The 24,017-nt window shown below is 46.8% G+C and overlaps 3 protein-coding genes across 3 annotated transcripts in view; all 3 read left to right on the top strand.

Annotated features, from left to right (window-relative positions):
- Positions 1–4,680, top strand: part of dusp27 (dual specificity phosphatase 27) — a 14,507-nt gene extending 9,827 nt beyond the window's left edge. Inside the window, exons 4-6 of the mRNA XM_030359968.1 lie at positions 1–37; positions 495–712; positions 1,268–4,680. The exon at positions 1–37 is cut by the window's left edge and continues 195 nt beyond it. Of these exons, the coding sequence (XP_030215828.1) occupies positions 1–37; positions 495–712; positions 1,268–4,137 (3,125 nt within the window). The 3' untranslated portion in view covers positions 4,138–4,680. The remainder of the gene's footprint in view (positions 38–494; positions 713–1,267) is intronic.
- Positions 4,681–5,281: 601 nt separating this feature from the next.
- On the top strand, positions 5,282–18,189 carry LOC115546493 (zinc finger protein 513). Its single transcript, XM_030359999.1, has 7 exons — positions 5,282–5,511; positions 5,776–5,963; positions 7,751–7,876; positions 12,394–12,528; positions 12,756–13,304; positions 14,341–14,546; positions 15,513–18,189. The coding sequence occupies exons 2-7, from the start codon at positions 5,924–5,926 to the stop codon at positions 16,197–16,199; spliced, it is 1,743 nt and encodes a 580-aa protein (XP_030215859.1). The 5' UTR covers positions 5,282–5,511; positions 5,776–5,923; the 3' UTR covers positions 16,200–18,189.
- Positions 18,190–18,935: 746 nt separating this feature from the next.
- On the top strand, positions 18,936–23,386 carry plaat1l (phospholipase A and acyltransferase 1-like). Its single transcript, XM_030360033.1, has 5 exons — positions 18,936–19,065; positions 19,961–20,090; positions 20,271–20,359; positions 20,547–20,711; positions 22,297–23,386. Exons 1-5 carry the CDS (start codon positions 19,057–19,059, stop codon positions 22,360–22,362), a joined length of 459 nt encoding a protein of 152 aa, XP_030215893.1. The 5' UTR covers positions 18,936–19,056; the 3' UTR covers positions 22,363–23,386.
- Positions 23,387–24,017: the final 631 nt, after the last annotated feature.

A 24,017-nucleotide genomic window follows, 5' to 3' on the forward strand; every position in this document is an offset into this window, starting at 1 on the left:
TTGACGAGGTGTGGCCCAACGTCTTCATCGCTGAGAAGTATGTCAACACTGGCTTGATGAACTCGCTTTCAGATCTAACTTTCAAAACTTACTATCAAAACTAACTTACTATCAAAACTATTTCAAAACAAGCTTTCAAACCTTGCTTTTAAAACTAGCTTCAAAAACTTACTTCCAAAACTAGCTTTCAAAATTAGCTTTCAACACTAGCTTTCAAAGCTAAAGCTAACTTTCAAAACTAGCTTTCAAAACTTACTCTCCAACAATCTGGTGACAAGGCGTGTGGGCTGGTTTGCCGGTTTGATCCCTTGCTCCTCTCTCTCTCAGTCGCTCTCTCTCTCTCTCTCTCTCAAACTCTCTCAGTCACTAACATTTACTAACTTTACCGAACCAGGCACATCGCCACCATAGTTACGTCCCCCCCCCCCCCTCCTCGCCATGAGGCTGCATATTATTCATAATTCATACCTCATGACCAAAACACTCCCCCTTAGGTCTGTGGCGGTCAACAAGGCACGGCTGAAGCGCATGGGCATCACCCAGATCCTGAACGCCGCCCACGGTACGGGCGTCTATACGGGCGCGACTTTTTACGCGGGCATGGATATCGGATACATGGGCATTGAGGTGGACGACTTCCCCGACGCCGACATCTCGCCGCACTTCCGAACAACAGCCGAGTTCCTGGACGAGGCCCTGCTGACCCATAAAGGTGCGTTTCCTTTCCGAATTTCCAATTTTCCCGATTTGTCCTTGTGAACGTCGTGAACAGCAATGGGGCCGCTTATCGTGAAGTTGTTCGGACTGGACTCACCGATAAACGGTCTCATTTCTTTCATTGATAAAAAGCTGTATTGGAAGTGATTTTTATCTGATCAGTTTTTTAATCTGAGGTGATTCTATCGGAATGGACTTTAACGGAAGCAATTTCATTGGATGCAGGTCACTGAAATGTTTTGACGTCAAGAAACTTTATGCTTGAGAAACCCACCCCAAATATGTTTGGATTGAACATTCTCGTGAATAAGTAACATGCAACTTGTCTCGCTCTATACCAAACCATTTTTTCCGTCCGAAAATCCCCGATAGCGAAAATCCCTAACCGATCCTAACTCCCCATTGGCTTCCGATAAAATCACCTCAGATAAATTCACATCCGATAAATTCACCTCCGATAAAATCGGCTTAGACAAAATCACCTCGGATAACATCTCCTCCAATAAAATCACCTAATTTAGACCTCACCACCCACCCCCCCCGTTTGCAGGCAAGGTGCTGGTGGTGTCCATGATGGGTGCCAGTCGCTCGGCCGTGCTGGTGGCCTCCTACCTCATGATCTTCCACCACATGAGTATCCTGGAGGCCCTGACCACACTACGCAAGAAGCGAGCCATCAACCCCAACGAGGGGTTCCTCAAACAGCTCCGTGAACTCAATGAGACCCTGATGGAGGAACGCGACGACGATGACGACACCATGAGCCAATGCTCGGTCATCGACGCTCGGGCCCGTGCTCGCATCTTCGGCGACGCCCTACCGGACGGCGATGAAGGTGAAGACACCGACGAGGAGGAGGAGGGGGGGGAGGAGGAGGGGCGGAGCATGGTTGGCCTGAAGGCGCATTCCATCATGATGGAAGAGGAGGAGGACGGGGCGAGCATTGTGAGTAGCGCGGCGAGCAGCCTGGCATCGAGCGCGTCGGCCGTGATCCTTCGGAACGGGGTGGTCCGAGCGAGTAACGGAACGGACGCCTGGAGCGCCGCTGAGGTTCCGGAAGGGTTCGTACCTCCCGACGGCGGCGGCCGTGGCGTAGAAGACAGCGAAGACGAGGACGGCGTGAGCAGCATGGTGCGCGAGTGGCAGCAGAGGAACGAGAAGTACCAGAGCGACGATTGGTGGGAGGCGGCGTTGAACTGCGACGAGTCCGACCTCGACTCCCTCGCCGGGGGTCCGGCTGCAGACGGGGACCTGGAGAGCGTGGCCCTCAGCGAGGACGTCCGGGCGGTGAAAGCGAGGCTATTACGACGACCCAAGCGGCCACCCTCCGATGCTGTGTCGACCTCCAGCTGCACCTCCTACTCAGACCTGTGGAAGCAGAGGTTGCGGGAGATCGAGGAGCAGGCGGCGGCGCGGTACCGCAAGAGAGACGAGGAAGAGAGCAGTGAGGGCACCGCGACTGACGCTGGCGGGGATGTCACCGCAGGAGGAGGAGGAGGTGGTGGAGGAGGAGGAGGAGGAGGAGGAGGAGGAGGGAGGAAGAAGAAGATTGACGACGACGTCCAGAGCCTGATGTCGGACACCAGCTCCATGTTCAACTTCTGCCAGAGAAACAAGGAGAAACTGACGCCGCTGGAACGATGGCGCGTCAAGAGGATCCAGTTCGGCTGGAACAAGAAGGAAGGGGAGGACGGCGACCGGAGCTCCGTATCGGGGTCGGGGTCCGGGGTGGGGGAGGTGGGGGAGGGGGAGGCGAGAACGCCGGCCCTGGAGGATGTGAATCTGACGGCGTACCAGACGTGGAAGCTGAAACAGCAGCGTCGCCACGGCGAAGAAGACAAGGATGAGATCGTTGAGATGAGCCGCGGCGAGGATTCGGCGGCAGTGAAACGCCGGCAGAGGCGCGAGGAGATACTGGAGCGCTCGAGGAAGAACCTGGAGGAGAGCCAATCCATGTGCGGCTGGGAGGCGGAGTCTAGCGTCGGCGGGGGTGCGGTACCGCTGTCAGCCTTCTGGGCGACGGGGCCTCAGAGTGTCGCCAACGACGACGCCATGTCCATGCTCAGCGGGCGGTCCTCGGTGATCTCCTCGGTGTCGCAGTCCCGCGGCGCCCGGGTGGGCCCGCCTTCTTCCCTCCACGGCACGCCGGTAGTCCCGCCCATCCTCCCCGTGCCCACTGTGCCGGGCCCGGGCGGCGAGCCGATGGTCGACCTGGCCAGCATCCAGAACTGGATTGCCAACGTGGTATCGGAGACCATCCTGCAGAGGCAGAGCGAGATGAGCCTGCCGCCGCCGTCGCGTGCGGGGTCGTCCGTTGGCGCCGCCCCCAGTGTGCTCTCCGGGGTCTCCGGCTTCCCCGGGCGCGGCACGGAGGACGATAAGGCCTCCCTGCTGAGTGGGGCCTCCTCCTACACCCCTAAGTACGCTTTGGGCGGAAACTCTGGTCGGGCGGAGTCGATCTTCTCCACTGGCGGCGCTTCAGGAAGACTCGCCGGTTCGGGATCAGTCGCCGGGCTTGGGTCTGCGGCAGGGTCGGGGGCGGGGTCCAGCATGGCCTCGAGGAGGACCAAAATCACCACCACCAGCGTGCCGCTCTACAGCCTCTTCCAGGACCAGGTGGACCTCAAGAAGCTCGACTCCATGGACCAGGAGATGAAGACGGAGATGCGCGGCAGGATGGCAACCTACGAACGCAAGAAGATCCTGGAGGACAATAAGAAGAGCACGCTCTACAAGAAGAAGAAGCCCAAGGAGGAGGACGACGAGGAAGACGAGGACGAGCGGAGGAGGAGGTGCAGGGAGGAGGAGTTCCTGGCCGAGGAGAAGAAGAAGAAGGAGAAGAAGCCGGCAAGGAGCTACGGGCTCAGCGGCTGTCTGAACCTGAACCCAGTGCTGGAGCGCGATAAGAACACGAGCGTGGACGACTGGTTGGAGAGCGTCCGGCCGCCGCAGAAGAAAACCACGGTGGAGGAGGAGGACCCTTACGACGAGTTGGACGCCTCAGCTTCGGAGTTCGACTTCGCCAGGGCGTCCGACGACGAAGAGGAGGAGGCGGGAGGACGACGGTACCGGTCGAGAGCGGGAACCAGGGGCTCGGAGCTGGGGGGCGGGAGTCCGGAGCGGCTCGGCCTCAGGACGGGACGTGCAGAGTTCCCGGGTTCGAGAGCCGGGCGGTCCGACGACGTGGACTCTGGGTCCACGAGGTACCCACGTTACGAGGGCGGCGGCGGCGTTGCAGGTGAGGGGAGGAGTCGGCGAGAGGCGGCGGCGGCGGGCGAAGGCGATGAAGACGATGATGTCATGGCCTTCCTCGCCCTGACGAGGCAGAGGGCGAAGGCGAGGGCGGCGGCGGAGGTGATAGACGATGAGGTGCTGGAGGCCTGGAGGGCCCAGCAGGGGGCCAGGGCGGGCCAGAGTTAGTCCCGACCAATAACTACGCTGCGGTCTTCCGTGGACAAGGGACTGGATGTGGCTAAGCGTTTGTGTTTTCACGGCCGTTTTATGTTTTTATTATATTATTAATCATTTCGTTTGGTAAAGTTTTTTATTTATGAGAAACCTACCCTCGGTTTCACTGTCTTGTCACACATTGTGAAAACCTCGATCTTTTCAAAGACACAAAGACAAACACACACTACACGCACAAACACACACACACAAACAACAACACACACACAGTGACACACACACACACCATTTAATAAATGTCTTCCTTATTTAAATGAGTGTTTAAATCCCACGCTGTGATGAATAACCAACGGTTTTATAATCTTTTTGGATTACATAACAATAAATAATAGACAGCAAGTGTCCATATATTCACATATGTCCAATAGGTTTTGTTAAAATTACCGTTGATTACTGAAATAATATTTATAAATATACATATTTTAAAACATTTCAATGTATTGTTTTGTGATTAACAGCAAAATAAATAAACGGTGGAATTATGCAAAATGGAAAGTGTCTTGTTAGGTTTATTTTTTGTTGATTGTGTGTCAATTGATATTTTGTGTGTGTGCGTGCGTGTGTCTGCGTCATGACGCATGCCCCATATCAATACATTTATATTGGTATGTGCGTGCCGGAACGGGGATCTCCGTGTGTCTAAAATTGTAATTAATTATAGTGCCTGACAACTTACAAACGCATGACCCTTGGACCACGAGACCATGACATCAACATCCTTATTACACTTTAAGAGCCCAATTAGCTTGTCTTTATTTTAGATGGTATAGCTTCCTCTAGAGTAGAATATATGGTAATGACGGAACATTAAATAATTAACCACGGAGTGGTTAATTATTTAATGGAGATCCCGGAGATCCCGGAGTTCATCTTTGTATTGACTTTTCTGGATCAATTTATGGTGGAAACATCTTTATTTAAGTCAGTGACAAAGCACCAATTTTTTTTAATTAATTAAGAAACAAAAGAACCATTAAAAGAATATTTACATTTTTATTAAAGATAAAGTATTGTATCATGAATTATACATACAATACTACAACACACACAATCCGCCCTCACCTCCCGGGTCCACTACACGGGACTACAACTCCTACAACCCCTGTAAAACCCGTCTTCCACTCCGAGACTACAACACAGGACTACAACTCCCACAACAACGCCATTGACGTCAGCCTCCCGGAAGTACCTTCGGACTCCGGCTGTCGAGCGGTGTGTGTGTGTGTGTTGTGTGTGTGCGCTGCTCTTGGCAACAAAGACTCCCAGTCTCGATTTCGGCGACACTAACCACCGATTCCTCTCCGTAACCAAGGGGCAGAAACACAGGTACACCCGTGTTTCCACCCTCCTACCCCGGCGGGGATAAAACACCCAACAAGCTGCGGAAACGCTCGCTTTAGTGTCTAGCATTACGAGCTAACGTAGGCTAGCTAAGATGGCTCCATGCCTTAAGCCACTGCAGACAACAACACTACAACTTTTAACTCCACTTTTTCCCTCTTTTTTTTGAGGTATTGCGTCGAGACACGAGTCGGAGTCTTATGTTTTCTTCCCGTTGCTAAGCATGTTGTCGTCCCCTCCTTTTTAAAGGGACTAGGGATGCCCTCTGCCTGGTGGTGCTGATGCTGCACCTAGGAGGAAGAGGAGGAGGAGGATGATGATGATGGTGGTGACATGCGTCTAGTTCAGCCGTTCATCGATCACAGGACATCTGAGGACTACAGAAAGTGACGCAAAGATGCCGCGGCGAAAGCAATCCAACCCCCAGCCGGTGAAATGTGAGTAAACTGAATTGCAGGTGATTGGATGAAAGTGGACCAGTGCTTCTGATTTGCTCGCTACCTCATTTGTGTGATCCCCCTTCTTAAGTACATATTTTGGTTCCATCATTCAATCCTAAACTTTTCAGTTTGCTCTTTCGGTGCTCGCTGACGATCTAATCTTTGGAAAGCACAACTCCCAAAAAAATAGTTGAGTCCAGTGAGACTGAAGATCTACACTGCAGTAATATAGTAGGGGGTCACGAGGACAATTTAAAGTTTTCCATGAAAAACTGGGATTCTAATCATCCATTAGCCTTTTATCACGATTAAACCATGAAGCATAAGACGCAGGAGTGATGGTGGCTTGAAATGGGCCTCTGTACTATGTATATATTCCATTATGAATCAGCCATTTCCAGCTACAATAGTCATTTACCACATTAGAGAGAGAGAGAGATTCCTTTCTTCATTGAGGAATAAAAAACGTTGCTTCTCTTTAAAAAACCAGGGAATTCTTTTCAGTGAGTAATGGTAGAATTAAATCGAAATAAATTGCTTAATGTCGAAGCTTATTCAACGTGTTTTAGGGTTTTCTCTCGGACCTTGAGTATTAACGTGCTTGTCTCTTCTGGAGTGAGACTCTCCACTTCCTGTTGGACTTTCCACTTCCTCTCTCTGCTCACTTCTGCTTCCTGTCATCGCTTCCTCTTTGCTGGACGGGGTTTTTCTGCTCCCTACCCAACCTGGCCCTCCCCTTTACAGTCTCCTCCTCCTCTCTCATTGTGTCATCATCCCTTCCTTTTTTATATTAATCAATGTCAACAAACATTTACATTGACATTTACATTCAGGCCGTTTAGCAGACGCTTTTATCCAAGGGGGCTCACAACGGTTCACACATGTTGATCCATTCATACACACATTCACCCATTCATATACACCTTCACCCAATCATACACACATTCACACACACGTTCACCCATTCATACAAAGGTTCAGACAATCACACATTCGTAGACACATTGACGCATGTATGCACATTCACCCTTGCATACACCCATACACACACACATTCACCCGTTCACACATAGACACATTCACCCATTCATGTACACATCCACACACCGGCGGCGGAGTCGACCATGCAAGGTGACAGCCAGCTCGTCGGGAGCACTCAGGGTGAGGTGCCTTGCTCGGGGACACCTCAACACTCGGCTAGGAGGAGCTGGGGATCGAACTAGCATCCTTCCTGTTACCAGCCAACCTGGTCTACCTCCTGAGCTACCTCTCTCTTTCGTCGTGGCTGTCGGTCTAGCCTCTCTCGCCGTGTTCACCCTCCTCTCTCTTCCCTCTCGTCCGTCAACATATCTCAGCCCTGCCTGCTTCCTGTACTTGTTGGCTCCACTCCTCCTCTTCCTCCTCCCTCTCATCTTGCTACTCCGCCTCCACAATTTCCAAACCTTCTCCTCCTACCACTCCTCCTCTGGAACTTCCTCCTACTTGCACTGCGTCAAACCAGTTTACTGTCCACTTTCAAATCACTGCTCAAAACTCACCTATACGCTCTGGCCTTTTCCTCCTACACCCCCCCCCCTCCATTTATTTTGTTCCATGTATGTTGTACCACTGTTTTATTTATTTAGTTTTCTTCTGTTTAATGTCTCTAAATAAGTGTTTAGTCTCTGTTTCTAGTGTCCTCTTTGATCTTTAATGTTATTTCCACCTACCATTACTGAAAAGTTTCCTTGGCTGACATGAAATGCGCTTGTGTTATTAAAATGTATTGTTACCATTATTATTAGTGGAGTCGGAGGATGGCGGGGCGGTGGTGTGTGAGCCGGGATGCCTCGTGCTGGAGAGCGACTTCCTGCTGAGCGGCGCCCTGGAGTTTGGGGACGCCGAAATCATGGGCCTGGACCGCGACACCGGTGAGTTTATCGGAAACGCACGCATTAAAGAAGGCCGAAACGATCACTGGACCGCGACACCGGTGAGTTTATCGGAAACGCACGCCAAAACGCACGCATTAATGAAGGCCGAAATGGTCGGTGTATCACGACACCGATGAGTTATCAAAGTCAAAGTCAGCTTAGGCCTAAAAAACTATTTTGTTCGGTTCCGGTTTACGACCGACCCTGTCAATTTATGTGCGACCCAAATTATTTTGGGAATGCGCTCATCTTCATTCTGTGCAAGGATGAGCGCAGTCTCCCGTTTTTTTTTCCCTACCTACCCATGACCTCCACTTACAACCAACAGGAACCAAACTTTTATTTTTTTAGGCCTTAAGGCCCTGTTTACACGACGACACTTGCGGGTGAAAACGATACACTATTTTATCAGATGTGCCTTTCGTTTAGACGGCGACGGCGTTTTCAAGGCTTAAAAACGAAAAAAGGGAAACCTCCATCCCCGGAGTGGTAATCTCAAAAACGCTCCACCGTTCCGTTTCCGTTTAAAGGGGTTAACAACGCAAAAGTGTTCTCTGATCTGCTCACGCTGGCTGTCGTCGCGTACGTGTTTACGTCCCATCATTTGTAGAATGTGGTTTCCAGGCATGCGTGCGCTCTCGGTGGCAGGTTCAGTGGCAGTGCTTCACAGTGCCACCTGGCGTGCATACTACATCGAATTTCACACACTTTTGCGTCACCGTATGCACGCAGATTTCCCTGCAAAGGCGCTTGTCTGTGGAAGAAAAAGTGAGAACGCAACGCCACCTTTGCGTTTTCTGTCCAGATCGTCTCCGTCTAAATTGAGCCTTAGTGTCAATTCCAATATATGATAAGACAAAAAGAGGAATCTAAATTGCGTTTGTCTCCGACCCACGGTGCAATAATTAGAAAAGGATAAAGCGGGGTAAAATGATCAATGAATCAATTGTAAGTAGCCAAAAATAATTCTGAATAGTGCAAAGGTAGGCAAGACATAAAATAATATATAAAATAAAGTAAAAAAAATGTAAACTATCTGAAGCACCGTTATTAATTTAAAAAACGTTTCGGTTTCATAATGCAACGTTTGACACGGTGACGTTGTAAAATCTGACGTTTTTGTGTTTCAAAACGCCGTCTTTTACGACTATTTTCCTCGACTCTAAAACTGAGTCAAAAACGGTGTTGTTGGATATTTATTGAGCTAATTTACTTGATGCTTTCGTAAAATCTGACTTTTATTGGTTAAAAGATGTCATTTACAACGTTTCTTCTCAACTCGAAAACAGCCAAGCTTAGCTTGGATTTTAAGTGTTTAAGAAGTCTACACCCTATTTATTTCTAAAAGCTTTTAGACTCTTTCAGTTTGGATTTTAAGAAGCCTGTTGAGACTCAAAGGCTGATTATGGTTCCACGTTGAGTTTATGGACCCATCAAGTCCTTGCAGACCCTCCTTGCGTCCACTGCAAGGGCCTGACATGCGCTTGCCAAACAAGTGTAACCTTGCATCAAGGCGAAGCAGCAGCAAGGGCTGTGTTTGGTTCAGGCCTTTAGTTATCGCTATCAGAGCCGGACTTTGAGCGAAGAATCGCCTTATCGTTATTGGAGGGTTTATGCAGGCGCTTATTTGAGCAGTGGCGATAGCTTGGTTGTAAAATTGTACATCGTAATATGTAATAAACTCTTTCGGCTCTGAACAGAAAAGGGTTATTGGCTCAAAGGTGCGCTTGTTTTAATTGCAGAAAGAGACATGATACGATGCAAAAAAAATTGTCAGTTAGGGGTGAAATTCCTTTGGCAACCCTGGGCAACTCATTTAAGGTAAAGAGTACAAGTACATGGATATAAGATATATAGCATCTAAAGACGTCCATGGAGACATGCATGTCAGTGTTTCCCATACATAGACCAATGTGTTGCGCAGCGCCACAGAATCAACACCGAGCACTACAAATAGATTTCGCTTCTTTTTTCCTTTTTTAGCGATTTTTAAATATAAATGTCATTCCGTTCATTCATCTCCTCATAGCACTCTTTCTCCCTCACATTCTCGTTCACACACGCATACGCACATGAACACGCACACACAGAGACAAGCGCGGTTAGCCTTGGTGTTCTTTATCATTGGAGACAGTTTTCAACACATTTCATTCAGTCCTTCTATTTACAGAGTTCGCTCGTGCTAAGCTAGCGGTCGGCAACGGGCAATACTAGCCTGCTAATACTAGCCTGCTAAGCCTGCTAAAACAGTCTTACCCACTCCACAGTACACCCGAGGTAAATCAATTATAACGCCAGACTAGGGCTGTGCGTTATATCGAATATACTCGATATATCTCTGAAATAGCTGTGAGATGAATGCAATTATTATTTCGTATTTTACGGACATGTGTTTTTTCAAGCGGCTGCCGAGACTTTGAGTGAGGGGTAAAAAAAACACTTGCGTCACACACTCACCAACCATTCCCACGCGACATCTAGGTGCGGAAGGGAGGGAACTAATTTGCCAGTTTCTTACGGATTGCAGCGCCGGCCGGCTCAGTGTAGCAAACCGTGAATCCTAAGCCAATTCAATCGACAAATGAAACATGGAAGCGGACAAACTGCTGGTTCCTAAAGTAACTAATAAGGGATCAGTGATCTGGCAGTTTTTTGGATATCGAGAGGAGGACGTGGAGCAAAGCACGCCAATGCTTTTAACGTCTTGTCTGATCTGATGTCGTCATGGTTCCCAGCCGCACGCTCCGTAACAGTTACACACACAATCGGAATACAAGGTGCTCCCTCGTCTTATGCTACTTCTCTAGCTATAAGTGAGCCTTAGAAAACATAGTTGTTTTACCCTACTTCAAGGAACCATAAAGAGTTAACTGTGTCTGCGTGGTTTGTTTGGGAGAGGAGTTATCTATCTGTCGACCCTGGCAAGGCGCTGGAGGTAGAGGGCAGCACACACCTACAATTCCTAAATAAATTAATCTCAAAAATATCGAACACATTGTATCAAAATGAGTTTATAATATTTTGGTTTAATTAATTGCAATGGCCTACATAAGAAAATGCTGCCTAAATTAGTTATTTGTGTAAAATATTTTTTGATGATTCAGCCTTAATGCTTATAAGCCTATCAATGTTTCTCTCTCTCTCTCTCCCTCTCTCTCTCTCTCTCTCTCTCTCTCTCTCTCTTTCTCTCTTTCTCTATATATATTGTTCTCCTTTTTTGCAGTGCTTTGTTTGAATAAAATAATTGTCTTATTATTTCTACTCAATTGTGATTAATCACTAACAAACCACCTGGGAAGTTAACCAAGAATGGTATATAGTCTGCAGAGATTGTAGTGAAAACAGTAAAGGGTAAAAGTGCGATTTCAAAGGCTCCTTTAAAGGAGATTTCAAAATATCGAGATATATATCGTATATCGTAAAAATGTATCGTGATATTTATTTTTTCCCATATCAAACAGCCCTACGCCAGACTATAGATGTAAAATCTCTGTGTTGATAGAATAATGTTGGAAATAAAATAACCTTGCATCGCATGAATCATCGCATTTTGAGGGACTACTGCCAGGAATATAACGCTGCTGCTGAGACACAGCAAGTCCCTCAAAATGCAATGCAATGCAAGGTTGGTTTTATTTCTAACATTATTCTATCAACACAGACATTTACATCGACCGTCTGGCGTTATAGTTGATTTGCCTCGGGTGTACTGCAGAGTGGGTAAGAGTTTTATTAGCAGGCTCGTATTGCCCGTTGCCTTGCGCTAGCCTAGCACGAGCAAACTAGAAGGACTGAATGAAATGTGTTAAACTGTCTCCAATGATAAAGAACACCAAGGCTAAGTTGGGAATCAGGCCCTGTGTCCAAAATTACGAACTACCCCTTTAAGGACTGTTATTATTTTTATTGTTATATTTATATTGTTACATTATTCTATTGCTTTTGTTTACCAAAAAAGTTAAATACAAGAAGCCCCCCCCCCCACTATGCCTCGTGTAAGAAAAGTGGTACATAAATGAAGTTGCCTTGCCTTGTTTAAATTGAGCGAAAGAGAAGCAATGTTTTATTGTTTTTTTCGAGTTATGTTTCAGTACTCTGCAGACCTGTTAGCAACATGCCACTCCCCATGTCTCTCTTTGAGAATAAGGACTTTAGGATGTTGGGTGTGTGTGTTCATCGTCCTCAAAGCCTGTCACAGTGAACAATTACAATGAAAGATGAACCAATAGCATCGTCACCCGCAAAAAAAAATTGCTTCTTATTGACCGTAACCATGCCTAATTTTGACCCTTTTCTTGGGCTGTATATTTTGAATCTTAATTTGTTCGTCCTGTTTACTCTTAACTCCTACCTGACTCAGCTCGCCATTACTAATCGTGTGTGTGTGTGTGTGTGTGTGTGTGTGTGTGTGTGTGTGTGTGTGTGTGTGTGTGTGTGTGTGTGTGTGTGTGTGTGTGTGTGTGTGTGTGTGTGTGTGTGTGTGTGTGTGTGTGTGTGCGCGTGCGTGCGCTCAGGACTGAGTGTGTTCTCTCTCAGCGTGGAGGAGGACCCTTCAGGGACCACAGACTCCGCCTTCCCCTCCTTCCTCTACTGCAAGGGGTGTGGCCAACTGCTGGGCGACTCCCCCTTGGGGGCGGGGCTTGACTTGGGTACGATTTAACTGTCTGTTATTCAAATTGAAATTGTGCTATACTGCTAGTATTTAATAATACAAATGTGTTAGATTAAAAGAAAAAGAGTTCCTTATCTTCTTACTTATTGACATTGCAATTGACCAAAGGATAAATACAAACCATAAAACTGCTAACGTCTGTTCATGCTAACATGCTGCTAACGGCCGTCCCCGTCCTCTCCTTTTTGTTTCGACCTATTACAGGGCAGGGGCTGGACCTGGGGGCGGGGCTATACTGCCTCACCTGCGAGGAGGGGCTGACGTCGGACCCGCGGCAGGACGTCTTTGGCGGCGGTGGGGGCGGAGCCAGCCACGCAGGAGCCATCGCCGTCACCGTTGACCACGGCAACGGCGACCACGGCTTCCGCAAGAGGCGGCGGAACGGCGGCAAAACAGCGGCCCCCGACTCCGCCTCGGACTCCTCGCCGAAGGCCTACGCGTGCACCCTGTGCGCCTTCGTCTCGCGTTACTCCAACCACCTCAAACGGCACATGCGCACGCACGACGGCCAGAAGCCGTACCGCTGCGGCGTGTGTCCGTACGCGTCGGCGCAGCGCGTCAACCTCGAGCGCCACGCGCGCACGCACACCGGCGAGAAGCCGTACCGCTGCCCGCAGTGCAGCTACGCCTGCAGCTCCCTGGGCAACCTGCGGAGGCACCAGCGCATGCACGCGGCGCAGGAGCGGCCGCAGCGCCGGGAGAAGGAGAAGAAGAAGGCGCGCCGGAAAAAGGGCGGAGTCGGCGAGGATGAAGGTAAAGGGAGGGGCGGTGGGTTGAGAGGGTGTTGATTCACCTCGAATTCTAATTAGACTATTTATGCAAATGTGAAGTTAAATGCAAATTGAACTTCAATGCTGATGTAACACACCATGTTGATTTAACGTTAAAGACTAATTTAAAGTAAAATGCTAATTTAAAGTTGTATGCGAACATGCTAATGAACGGTTAAACGCTTATTCAACGTTATACATTAGGGATGTCCCGAACCGATCCACGGCATCGGTATCGGTCTGAGAATGGCCCAGTACGCTGGATCGGATATCGGGGGGGAGAAAGAAATATGATCGATACATGCAGCGTGTCGCGTGATAACAACAGTAGTCGTCAATTAGGCGCATGCGCATGAGAGCTACCTGTTTGTGGCTGTATTTTAACCTTAAATACTCCCTAAACCTCTCCTCGGCTGTTGTTGCACGCGATCACGCGTTGTCACTTCACACGCTCCAGCTTGATCTAGAGCGGATCACAGCTGTTGTGTTAGCCCTGCTTGTGGCGATCACAGAAGCTAACTATTTCGGACGTCCAACCAATCAGTGTTGTACACTCCAAATGACGTGTTATACGTCCCTTCCACCCTATTTCATATTTTGGGTGATCGGGCCCAAAGCAGAAAGGGGAAGTGATAGGGCCGTCCCATAACTGAACAAACCTCCCCTATGGGGAAGTGATACTCTGGTGTTGTAGATTCCTACCAGCCTCAACGGTTCGCCCAGGTCACCCAGTGTGTGTGTGCCTTAGGTGTCAGAAAAAATATCGTCGCCCTTTCTTTGTGCGATTCGAGAATCGATACACCAAAATGCCAAATATCAATTTTCTTTTTTTCAGGTTTTGGGCTTTATAGCCACGAAAGTATTTTTTGGGCTCTATGCCTGAAGAGTTAGACAAGAATTATCGCCCCAAATATCTATATTTTAACGAATAAAGTGAATGAGGAAGACTAAATCTCACTCACTCACTCACTCACTCACTCACTCACTCACTCACTCACTCACTCACTCTCTTTTTTCAGACGCTGTGGTGTCTGACCTCACCCTGCGGGTGACCCAGGCCTCGTCGGGGTACCTCCAGAGCCTGGGGGTGCTTGGCTCCCCGTCGGCCCCGCTCCCGGAGCTCCTGTTCCCCCTGTGCTGCCGCGTGTGCGGCCTGTCCCTGGACGAGGCCCACCCGCTGGAGGGGGGCAAGGGGGAGGCTGAGGGGGAGGGCGACGGCGGACAGGTGACGAACGCTGCTACTGTCTACTGTCTACATCTATTGTTATCTGTGCTAGTGCTAGATATAGTGCTATTGGTAGAGCTACTGTCAGTAGTGCTAAGGCTAGAGCTACTGTCTGTAGTGCTAATGCTAGAGCTACAGTCAGTAGTGCTAAGGCTAGAGCTACTGTCTGTAGTGCTAATGCTAGAGCTACTGTCTGTAGTGCTAATGGTGGAGCTACTGTCTGTAGTGCTAATGGTAGAGCTACTGTCAGTAGTGCTAATGCTAGAGCTACTGTCTGTAGTGCTAATGGTGGAGCTACTGTCTGTAGTGCTAATGGTAGAGCTACTGTCTGAAGGGCTAATTGTAGAACTGCTGTCTGTAGTGCTAATGGTAGAGCTACTGTCTGTAGTGCTAATGGTAGAGCTACTGTCTGAAGGGCTAATGGTAGAGCTACTGTCTGAAGGGCTAATGATAGAGCTAATGTCTAGTGCTAATGTTAGAGCTACTGTTAGTAGTGCTAATGGTAGCGCTACTCTGTGTGGGGCTAATGGTAGAGCTACTGTCTGTAGGGCTAATGGTAGAGCTACTGTCTGAAGGGCTAATGATAGAGCTAATGTCTAGTGCTAATGTTAGAGCTACTGTTTGTAGTGCTAATGGTAGCGCTACTCTGTGTGGGGCTAATGGTAGAGCTGGATCTATTGCTATTGTTAGATATAGAGCTAGATCTAGTGCTATTGATAATGCTAGATCTATTGCTAGTGTTAGATCTAGTGCTAGAACCAAGTGCTAGTGCTAGCGCTAGTGTCAGATCTAGTGCTGATGCTAGTGCTATTTGTGCTGCTGCTACTATTCCTCCTAATGCTACTGCTACTTACTACTGCTAATGATGCTACTATGGCTACTGCTACAGCTACTAGCTAACTTTAATCTCAGTATTCTGACTAAACTCAGAACTAAAGCCCCTCTCTCTCCCCCCCCCCCCTCTAGGTGTGCCGCAGCTGTGCCCTGGAGCTCCTCGGCGGCGACTCCCCCGGGGGCCCCCCACCCTGTAGCCCCCAGCGGCCCCCATCCCCCGGCGGCGGCGCCCTTAGCTCCAACGTGAGCTCCGGCGCCAGCTCACGCCGCGGCAGTGGCCGCCGCCCTTCCGGCAAGCTCCACCGCTGCCCGCACTGCCCCTTCCTGTCGCGCTACCCCAACCACCTGGCGCGCCACGCCCACACGCACTCGGGCGCCAAGCCCCACGCCTGCGCCCACTGCGCCTACAGCTCTGCCCACCTGGACAACCTCAAGCGCCACGCCCGCGTCCACTCCGGCGAGAAGCCGTACCGCTGCCCCGCCTGCAGCTACGCGTGCGGCAACCTCGCCAACCTCCGCCGCCACGAGCGCATCCACTCGGGCGCCAAGCCGTTCGGCTGCGGCGTCTGCGGCTACGCCTGCAACCAGAGCATGAACCTGAAGCGCCACATGCTGCGGCACTCGGGGGAGAAGCCGTACGCATGCGCACAGTGCGGCTACACCACGGGCCACTGGGACAACTACAAGAGGCACCAGCGCAAGCACGGCGTCGACACAGAGAGCTGGGATAAGAGGGCGGTGGCCTTGGGGGCGGGGCTAGTGGGGGAGGGGGCGGGGCTAGAGGGGGAGGGCCCCGGTGAGGTGCAGGGGGAGGTGTAGAGCGGTTTGATGTGAGGCAGTTTTTGGGGTTGTTGTGGTGTGCGTTTTTTCGGGAGGGGGGGCTTGGTTCAAACGTTTTTTTTTGGGGCAGGGGCTTTGTGGAAATCGTTTGCGTTTTTTTGTTGTCTGCGGCTGTGTTGATGCCTTGTTTCCTAGGTTACCTTGTTCTCCTCAACTGAATCACTGAATGGGCTGTTGGCCGTTACGCTTTCCCGCCGCTACCAGCCCCTCCGAACAATCGATTTATTCCCCCGCCAGTCAGGATTCACGACAACCTAATGTAGCATGTGTGTGTGTGTGGGCTATACACTGGTCACGTCCTAGCCCATGGGCAAGGGGGTTAAACTCAGGTGCCTTTGACGGCCATATACTAAGCGTGTGTGTGCTTATGTGTGTGTTTCAAGAAACAAAATGTTCATATTTTATTTTGATTATTATTATTTTTTGGTCATGGTGGCTTAACCATCCTGTGTGTGTGTGTGTGTGTGTGTGTGTGTGTGTGTGCGTGTGCGTGTGTGTGTGTGTGTGTGTGGCGCCACTCCGCTGTTTTTACAGACTGCTGTTTTTTAGTTTCATTTCGGTTTTAAGCTAAACGTCCGAATGAAGTTACTCTGAATCGATGCCGTGTCTATTTTTTCAACAGATGATCTATATTTTGTAAGGTGTGTTTTATAAATAGATGGGGGGGGGGGGGGGGGGGAATGATTTCGAGAGACTGTGGTATAATTATTCGCTTTAATTATTTGGGTGTTATGATTTAACTTTTTGTTTTTTGTTTCCTTTGAAGCGCAATGGACTGGTAGATGCACTTGGTTGACCTTTTGACCTGCAGTCTTTATGAAGTGTCGGAAATTCAGTCAAATGTGTCGGGGGGGGTAATGTGGTGAATGTGTTTAGACGAATTGCACAGTTATTTTTATTACTATTTACGTAGTCGACCATATTCTTCTGCTGTATCGTCTTCGGAGGGTAAAGTTTGTTCGACTTTTAGGAAAATGGTAGTCAATCGATGTAGATGGCAAGGGTGAAAGAAATTCCCAACTTGAAATCTCTGAATTCTGAAATCTCAAAACCCAGCCGAATCGGAAAGAGTCTGTGCCTTATGTACCATACGATGGAAAACTGGCGTCTTCACGCAGGAATCCTAAAGAGACGGGTTTGATTTTAAAACACGTTTTGGGATCTTTGTCCGTGTTTTCTATGAATTCGGCTTGAAGTCTCTCCCTCTCTTACTCGGGACTCTGTCAGTTCTGCTACCCCCTTCCCAGACCCCCTAACTGACGGGATGTGTTCTTAAGACATACAAATCGAAGCTAACTCGCATTATAAAACACTGCCTTTTTAAAGTAAGGTCTTCAAAAAGCCTAAAGGTGACAATACTACACCATCAGGTGTGAGTATTACAAGCCTCCTCTTACATCAAAAGTGGGCGTGTCCACCTAGATGTACGACAGATAGATCAGCAACGTTTGCTTCGTTACACCAGCCTACCCTCTGGGTAGGCTGGTGGACTGATATATCCAGTACACATCTAGGTGGACATGCCCAGTTGTGATGTCAGAAGAGGCAGATTTTCAAGACGGCTTGTAACGGCTAATCACACACACACACCTGGTAGTATAAAATGTCATCTTTAAGGTAAGGTCTTTATGAAGCCTAAAATTGCTCAAAACAACTTCAACTGATGTCCGAAATTAGGTAGGTTTTGGTTTTGGTCGCAGGAAGGCTAGTTTCCGCCAACGTACGTCCAGACCGTTCTGGATTAATGTTGGCCTGGTGATTGGGATTCGAACCGGTGCCTGCCCAGAATTTTCACCAAGGCGAAAAATACAGTTGATCTCCCTTAATTGTTTGTTTTAATTTAATTCTGTTTATGAGCAAGCTGGAGTGCTGGGGTCTTCGTCATTCTAAGGATTCTGGTAAAATGTGACTCATATTTTGTGACCTCTCAGTGCCTTTGTAGTTTTAAATAAACATTTGATTGAATTTACTTTGCGTGTGTGTGTTTCTGCCAGCCAGTGTGTGTGTGTGTGTGTGTGTGTGTGTGTTTTCCTGTGCGAGTGTGTGTGTACCTGCCTGCCTGTGTGTGTGTTTGCCTGCATCGGTGGGTGTGTCTGCCTGTAAGTGTGTGTGTGCATGTGTGTGTGGTAACATTGTGTGTGTGCCCTCTGATTAGTTCCTCTTTTGGAAACACCTGCAGCTGAGATAAACCACAGAAAACTGTTATTGTGCCTTACCACAGACATACAGTAGGGTTTACCCCCCATGTCTTCACACAGACGCACACAGTTGTGTTAGCTGGTGTGTGTTTACGCAGACGCACACAATTGTGTTAGCTCGCATGTGTACACACACACACACTAGGGTTAGGAGTCAGCGTGCGAGTTTGACGGACAGGCCTTTTGAATCCTAGCGCTTGATGCTAGACTTTTCACAGATAAAATTGTGTTTGTTTCTTTGTGCGTCTGCATAGGTGTTTGTGTGTGTGTCTGCATTTGTGTTTGTGTGTGTCTGCATGTGTGGTTGTCTGCACGTGTTTGTGTGTGTTCCTGCAAAGGTTTGTGTGTGTGTGTGTCTGCATATGTGATTTCTTTCTGCATATGTGTGTGTGTCCATATAGTTGTTAGTTTATGCATATGTGTATTTGTGTCTGCATATGTGTGTGTGTATGTGCGTGTGTCTGCATGTGTATGTGTGAGAACTTAAACAGATGAAGTCAGCCACTGGAACAATGAAATCCCTCAACCCTAACCCCCTAATATGTAAATTAGAGCGTGTAAAAGAGTGAGATCTGGCTTTCTCTGGGTCGTGTTTGAACTATCGATTCACCAAAACAGGATTTAAGACGGTTTTACCCATGGGTCAGGTGAGTCCAAAAACACTTAAAACGTGTTGAACCCATAATTCAGTTAATCAACTAATGATGATTAACTGACAAAGATGATCATGATGATTAAATGATAATTTATTGATTATTAAACTATGATGAGGATCAACCAATAATTATCAGTTAATCATGATGATCGTCATGATGAAATTATAATTGATGAATGGATGAATAATGAATTTATCGATAGTTAAAGCGGATAATGATCATCAACCAATCAATATCATTTAATCATCATGATAATCTTGTTGATTAAATGATAATTTATCGATAATTAAAGTGGATGCTGATGATCCACCAATAATTATAATTGAATCATGATGATGAAATTAATCGATAATTGAAGTGGATAATGATCTTCAACCAATTATGAGTTCATCATGATGATTATATATCGATGATAAAAGTGGATAATGATGATCAACCAATAATGATCTATTAATCATTATGATCGTCATGATTCGAATTTGCGATGGGTCTTCAGATGATCTCGGTTAACATGTTATAGCTTAAATATTCCCATTGCTTGCTTCAGCATGATGTTATCTTAAGAGAGCTAATGACGAAATAACATAAAAGCACCCGTTAACAGCAAATTCGAAAAAATTAATGTATCCATATGAATCAGGGACGGTTCAGGCGGTAAAGGAGGGATGACTGATAACTGGAAGGTTGCTAGTTGGATCCCCGGCTCCTCCTAGCCAAGTGTTGAGGTGTCCATGAGCAAGGCACCCTCACCCTGACTGCTCCCTGACGAGCTGGCTGTCGTCCTGCGTGGTCGACTCGGCCGTCGGTGTGTCAATGTGTGTCGCTTTGGATAAAAGCAAAATCCCCTGAATGTATGAAAAGTAATCATCACTTTGTGGCATTGCAGAAAGGCTCGAGAGAGCAACTCTTCCCCGGGGACATTGTGGAGTTCCCCAGGAACAAATATTTCTCCCATTTTGCCGTGTTCTACGGCGAGAGGGATGGGATCCCCTACGTGGCCCACCTGACCTGCCGAGGTGGGTACCCTGAGTTTACCGCCCGGAGGGGGTCGACTACACCCTCATGAATCCTTTACATCTGTTTATATACAGTGGTTTATAGTGTGTGTCTCTATATGTGTTTTATAAGTGCATGTGTGTGTTTGTGTTGTTGCATCTGTGCGTGTGTCTCTTCGTGTGTGTGTGTGTGTGTGTCAGACTCAGACTCCAAACACGTCCTGTACGGGAGGGCGATGCGGTCGGCAGTGAGGCTGGACCCCCTGGAGTTGATGGGGAAACGATACAAGGTACATACACACCAAGCTAGCTTAACATAGCTTAGCATTCAGTCCACAAGGTACTCACAGTGGAGCCTCCAAATACACACTAAGCTAGCCTAAAATAGCTTAGCATTCAGTCCACAAGCTACTGGCTAAAACTTTAAGGCTAAGAGGTCAGGTCATCAACGACCTCTGTCTCTTTGTGTGGTCAAAGGTCAACAACATGTTGGATGGCGCCTTCCCGGCAAGAGACTTCCACACGGTGGTGAAGGAGCTAATCGACGACGCACTCGGTAAGGATGTGACCTTCGACATCCTCTTCAACAACAGCGAGCACCAGGCCACCCAGCTACGCTACGGGGTCAAAAGGTCACAGCAGGTAACGCCCTTTGACCCTTTTCTTTGTCTATTTTTTGTATTTTTAGATAGGCCTACAACTTTATTAATCACCCATAGTATTTAAAAGTTTTAATCGCTTTAATCGCATGATTTCCTATTAATGAATTAATCGCATTGTTACACGCAAAATCCAATGATAAATTCAAAACGATCAAAGTGATCGCCGCAGCAGTAAGCCACGTACTAGGCTCACTCACGATGGACTTTTACAAAAAAAAAGCCAGTGTGCATCAGACTTTCACATTGAGAAAATAAATAATAAAAACTGCGTTAATGCGAGATAGATAATTGTCTGTGGTCACTAATTAATTAGTTATTATAACGTGATAATAACGCGTTAATTTGCCCAGCCCTAATTTTAAGATACAACTTTATTAATCCCCCATATTCTTAGACACAACTTTATTAATCCCCCATAGTATTTTTAAGATACAACTTTATAAATCCCCCATAGTATTTAAATACAACTTTATTAATCCCACATATAATTTTTAGATAGGCTACCACTTTATTAATCTCCCTTAAGAGAAATTAGTTTCTTGCAACAGCCCAGCAGTAGTGGAAAAACACAATAAAAATACGAAGTACAAATGCCAACAAATATAAATGCTAAGGTAAATGGTAAGGTAAGGACAAGACAAGACAAACAGAACAAACAACAACAAAAAGGCCAAACAAACACTATAAATTATAAAAGTCTAAAGTATAAGGTGCTAAGTTCCAGAAATGCAATTTGTGTTTGTGTTTTGATCCAGTTTTGGGGAGCAGTGTGTATGAGGCCTCTGTAATATATCGGAAGAGGAAGATAGAACTAGGCTTCCACTTATGAAGAGTTGGGAACATATTGGCCTTTATCACACAGCTCTTTGTAATGCTGTAGAATGCTCCAGTCACCTGAATGGGCCTTTCAGACTTCCGGCGGTCAATTATTATTATTATTAATAACTGACCGTTGCTAAGGATATATTGACCGCTGTCATGGAAAGTGAATTTTTTCCTCTGATTCCGGTTTTTCGTATCCCTCCGCAAGTAGTCACTACTTATCAACCCCAGCGTATTCGGTTGCTAAGCGGCCCTCTGCTGATCAACACTACGAATGGTAACAGATTAAGTGTAAAAAGACACACCATGTGAAATTATTTTTTTGTTTTGGCAGGTAGCCGTGTAATAAGCGGGATAATGTATGGGACATTATCGAAAATAAGACCCTTCAGTCTGGCCTCATTTTCCCAATAATGACCGGTGTTCTATACATTATCCCTTACTTAATTTACGCACTTATTGTGTGTTTGTTGGTCCTTGCACTTAATTTACGCACTTATTGTATGTTTGTACGTCCTGGCATTTAATGTACTCACTATTTGTATGTTTGCACGTCCTGGCACTTAATGTACACACATATTGTGTGTTTGTACGTCCTGGTACTTAATGTACCCACTAATTGTGTGTTTGTACGTCCTGCGGCTTACTGACACACTTATTGTATGTTTGTAAACGCCCTAAATTTGAAAAATAAATGTAAATGCTTATCGACTCAAAATGCTGTCTTGTGCTCTTGTTGACAGATAGAGACGATCTACGAACACATCATGCCCGCTTGGAAGAAGCTCTTCAAGCACAACAGCCTTTGAAGACACCCCACAGCAGGGGGCGACTTGGCAACATGGATTTACCCTCTTTCACCGTTCTTAAAGAAATCCCAGACTCGGCCACTAGGGGGGATCAAAGTTCAACTGGTTTGTGTGTGTCAAGTGTGACAAATGTTAACAGGTATTGTCGAAAAAAGCAATTTAGCTATTTTAAGAATTCAATCTTTCCCTTGAAAATATGTTTTACACCAAACATAAATTAATAAAATTATAACGTATATAATAATTAGCAAATATAAAATAATATACCAAATTTCATTTTTGATAACATTTTAGATTTTGATAAAAATATAATTTTAACAAAATCATAATCTGATGCGCCGTTTCAAAACATACTACATGAACAGCTAAACTGGCTAAGTTGCCATTGCCTATCGGTCATTTTAAGCTATTGCAACCCTGAGAAGTAAAACATTTGATCTGTACGGACAAGAGATGTGTTTGGATGTTACCGGTGTAATATTGTCCCTGCAATTAAATGGCCCCTATCACACCACCTGGTGTGAGTATCATAAGCTGTTAAAAGGCCGTGGGAAAATCTCCCTTTTCCTGTGTTTTAGTGACGTCACAGTTGGGCCTGTCCACCTAGATGTATGCTGGATAGATGAGCAACGTTTGCTACGGTCCACTGGGAAGGCTGGTGGACCGATTTATTCAGCATATCTCAAGGTGGACTTGTGATGTCACTAAAACAGAGGAAGAGGCAGAGTTTCAAAACGGCTTGTAACGGCTAATCACACTCACACCTGGTGGCATAATATCACCCTTTTAAACACATGATATAGGGCATCAAGTCCGCGGAACGGAAATCCATTCTAAAAAATCAATAAAGAACTTTCTCATTTTCTGGCTTGAGTAAGTAAGTAAGTTACAAATACAAAAATCAAGAAAGAATATATCATACACTGTAGTGTCATGACTAACTTATCATTCTATCTGTGTCTCAGCGTCTCATTCCTGCTTATGTTTTGTTTCCATTGAACCGTAATAAAAGTTATAAACCTGATGATATCATGTCTATAGAGCGCAACAGTGTGGTTCCCGAAGTAAATATTCCATACATTTTCTCCATAGTGGTTTCTTCCACAGAGGTTTGTGGGACATCGGACGTTCACAAAAACCTCCCTGGAAGAAATAGGACACATCTCCCCAGAACAGATAAGAAACAGCTCACCGACCAAGGCACCTTATGGGTCAAAGGTCAAGGGTCAAAGGTCTTTGAAAGAAAACATGTATTAACCACCCCTTCCCAGGAGAGTATTGTTGGCAGGACTTTTTTATCAGTCGTAATGTAGAAAATCATAAGGGGTTCACCCCATATGAGTTTCTACATGACTGATAAAAAACGACAGTGTTTCCCCCAATGTTTTTTTCATAACGACCGTAAAAAAACGACAGTGTTACCCCTTATGTTTTATTTGACGACAACCGATAAAAAAAAACTGTTAACCATTGCTTTTTATCTGTCGTGTGGAGGGTTAGGGATAGGGTTAGGAAAGACGACAGTTTTACCCCTTATAGTTTTTTTCATGACGAAAAAACGACAGTGTAACCCCTAATGGTTTATTTGATAAAAACGACAGATAAAAAAACTGTGTGTTACCCCTTACGTTTTTTTTCACAAACGATAAAAAGCA

Source organism: Gadus morhua, chromosome 7, assembly GCF_902167405.1.
Source record: "Gadus morhua chromosome 7, gadMor3.0, whole genome shotgun sequence".
Classification (NCBI taxonomy): domain Eukaryota; kingdom Metazoa; phylum Chordata; class Actinopteri; order Gadiformes; family Gadidae; genus Gadus; species Gadus morhua.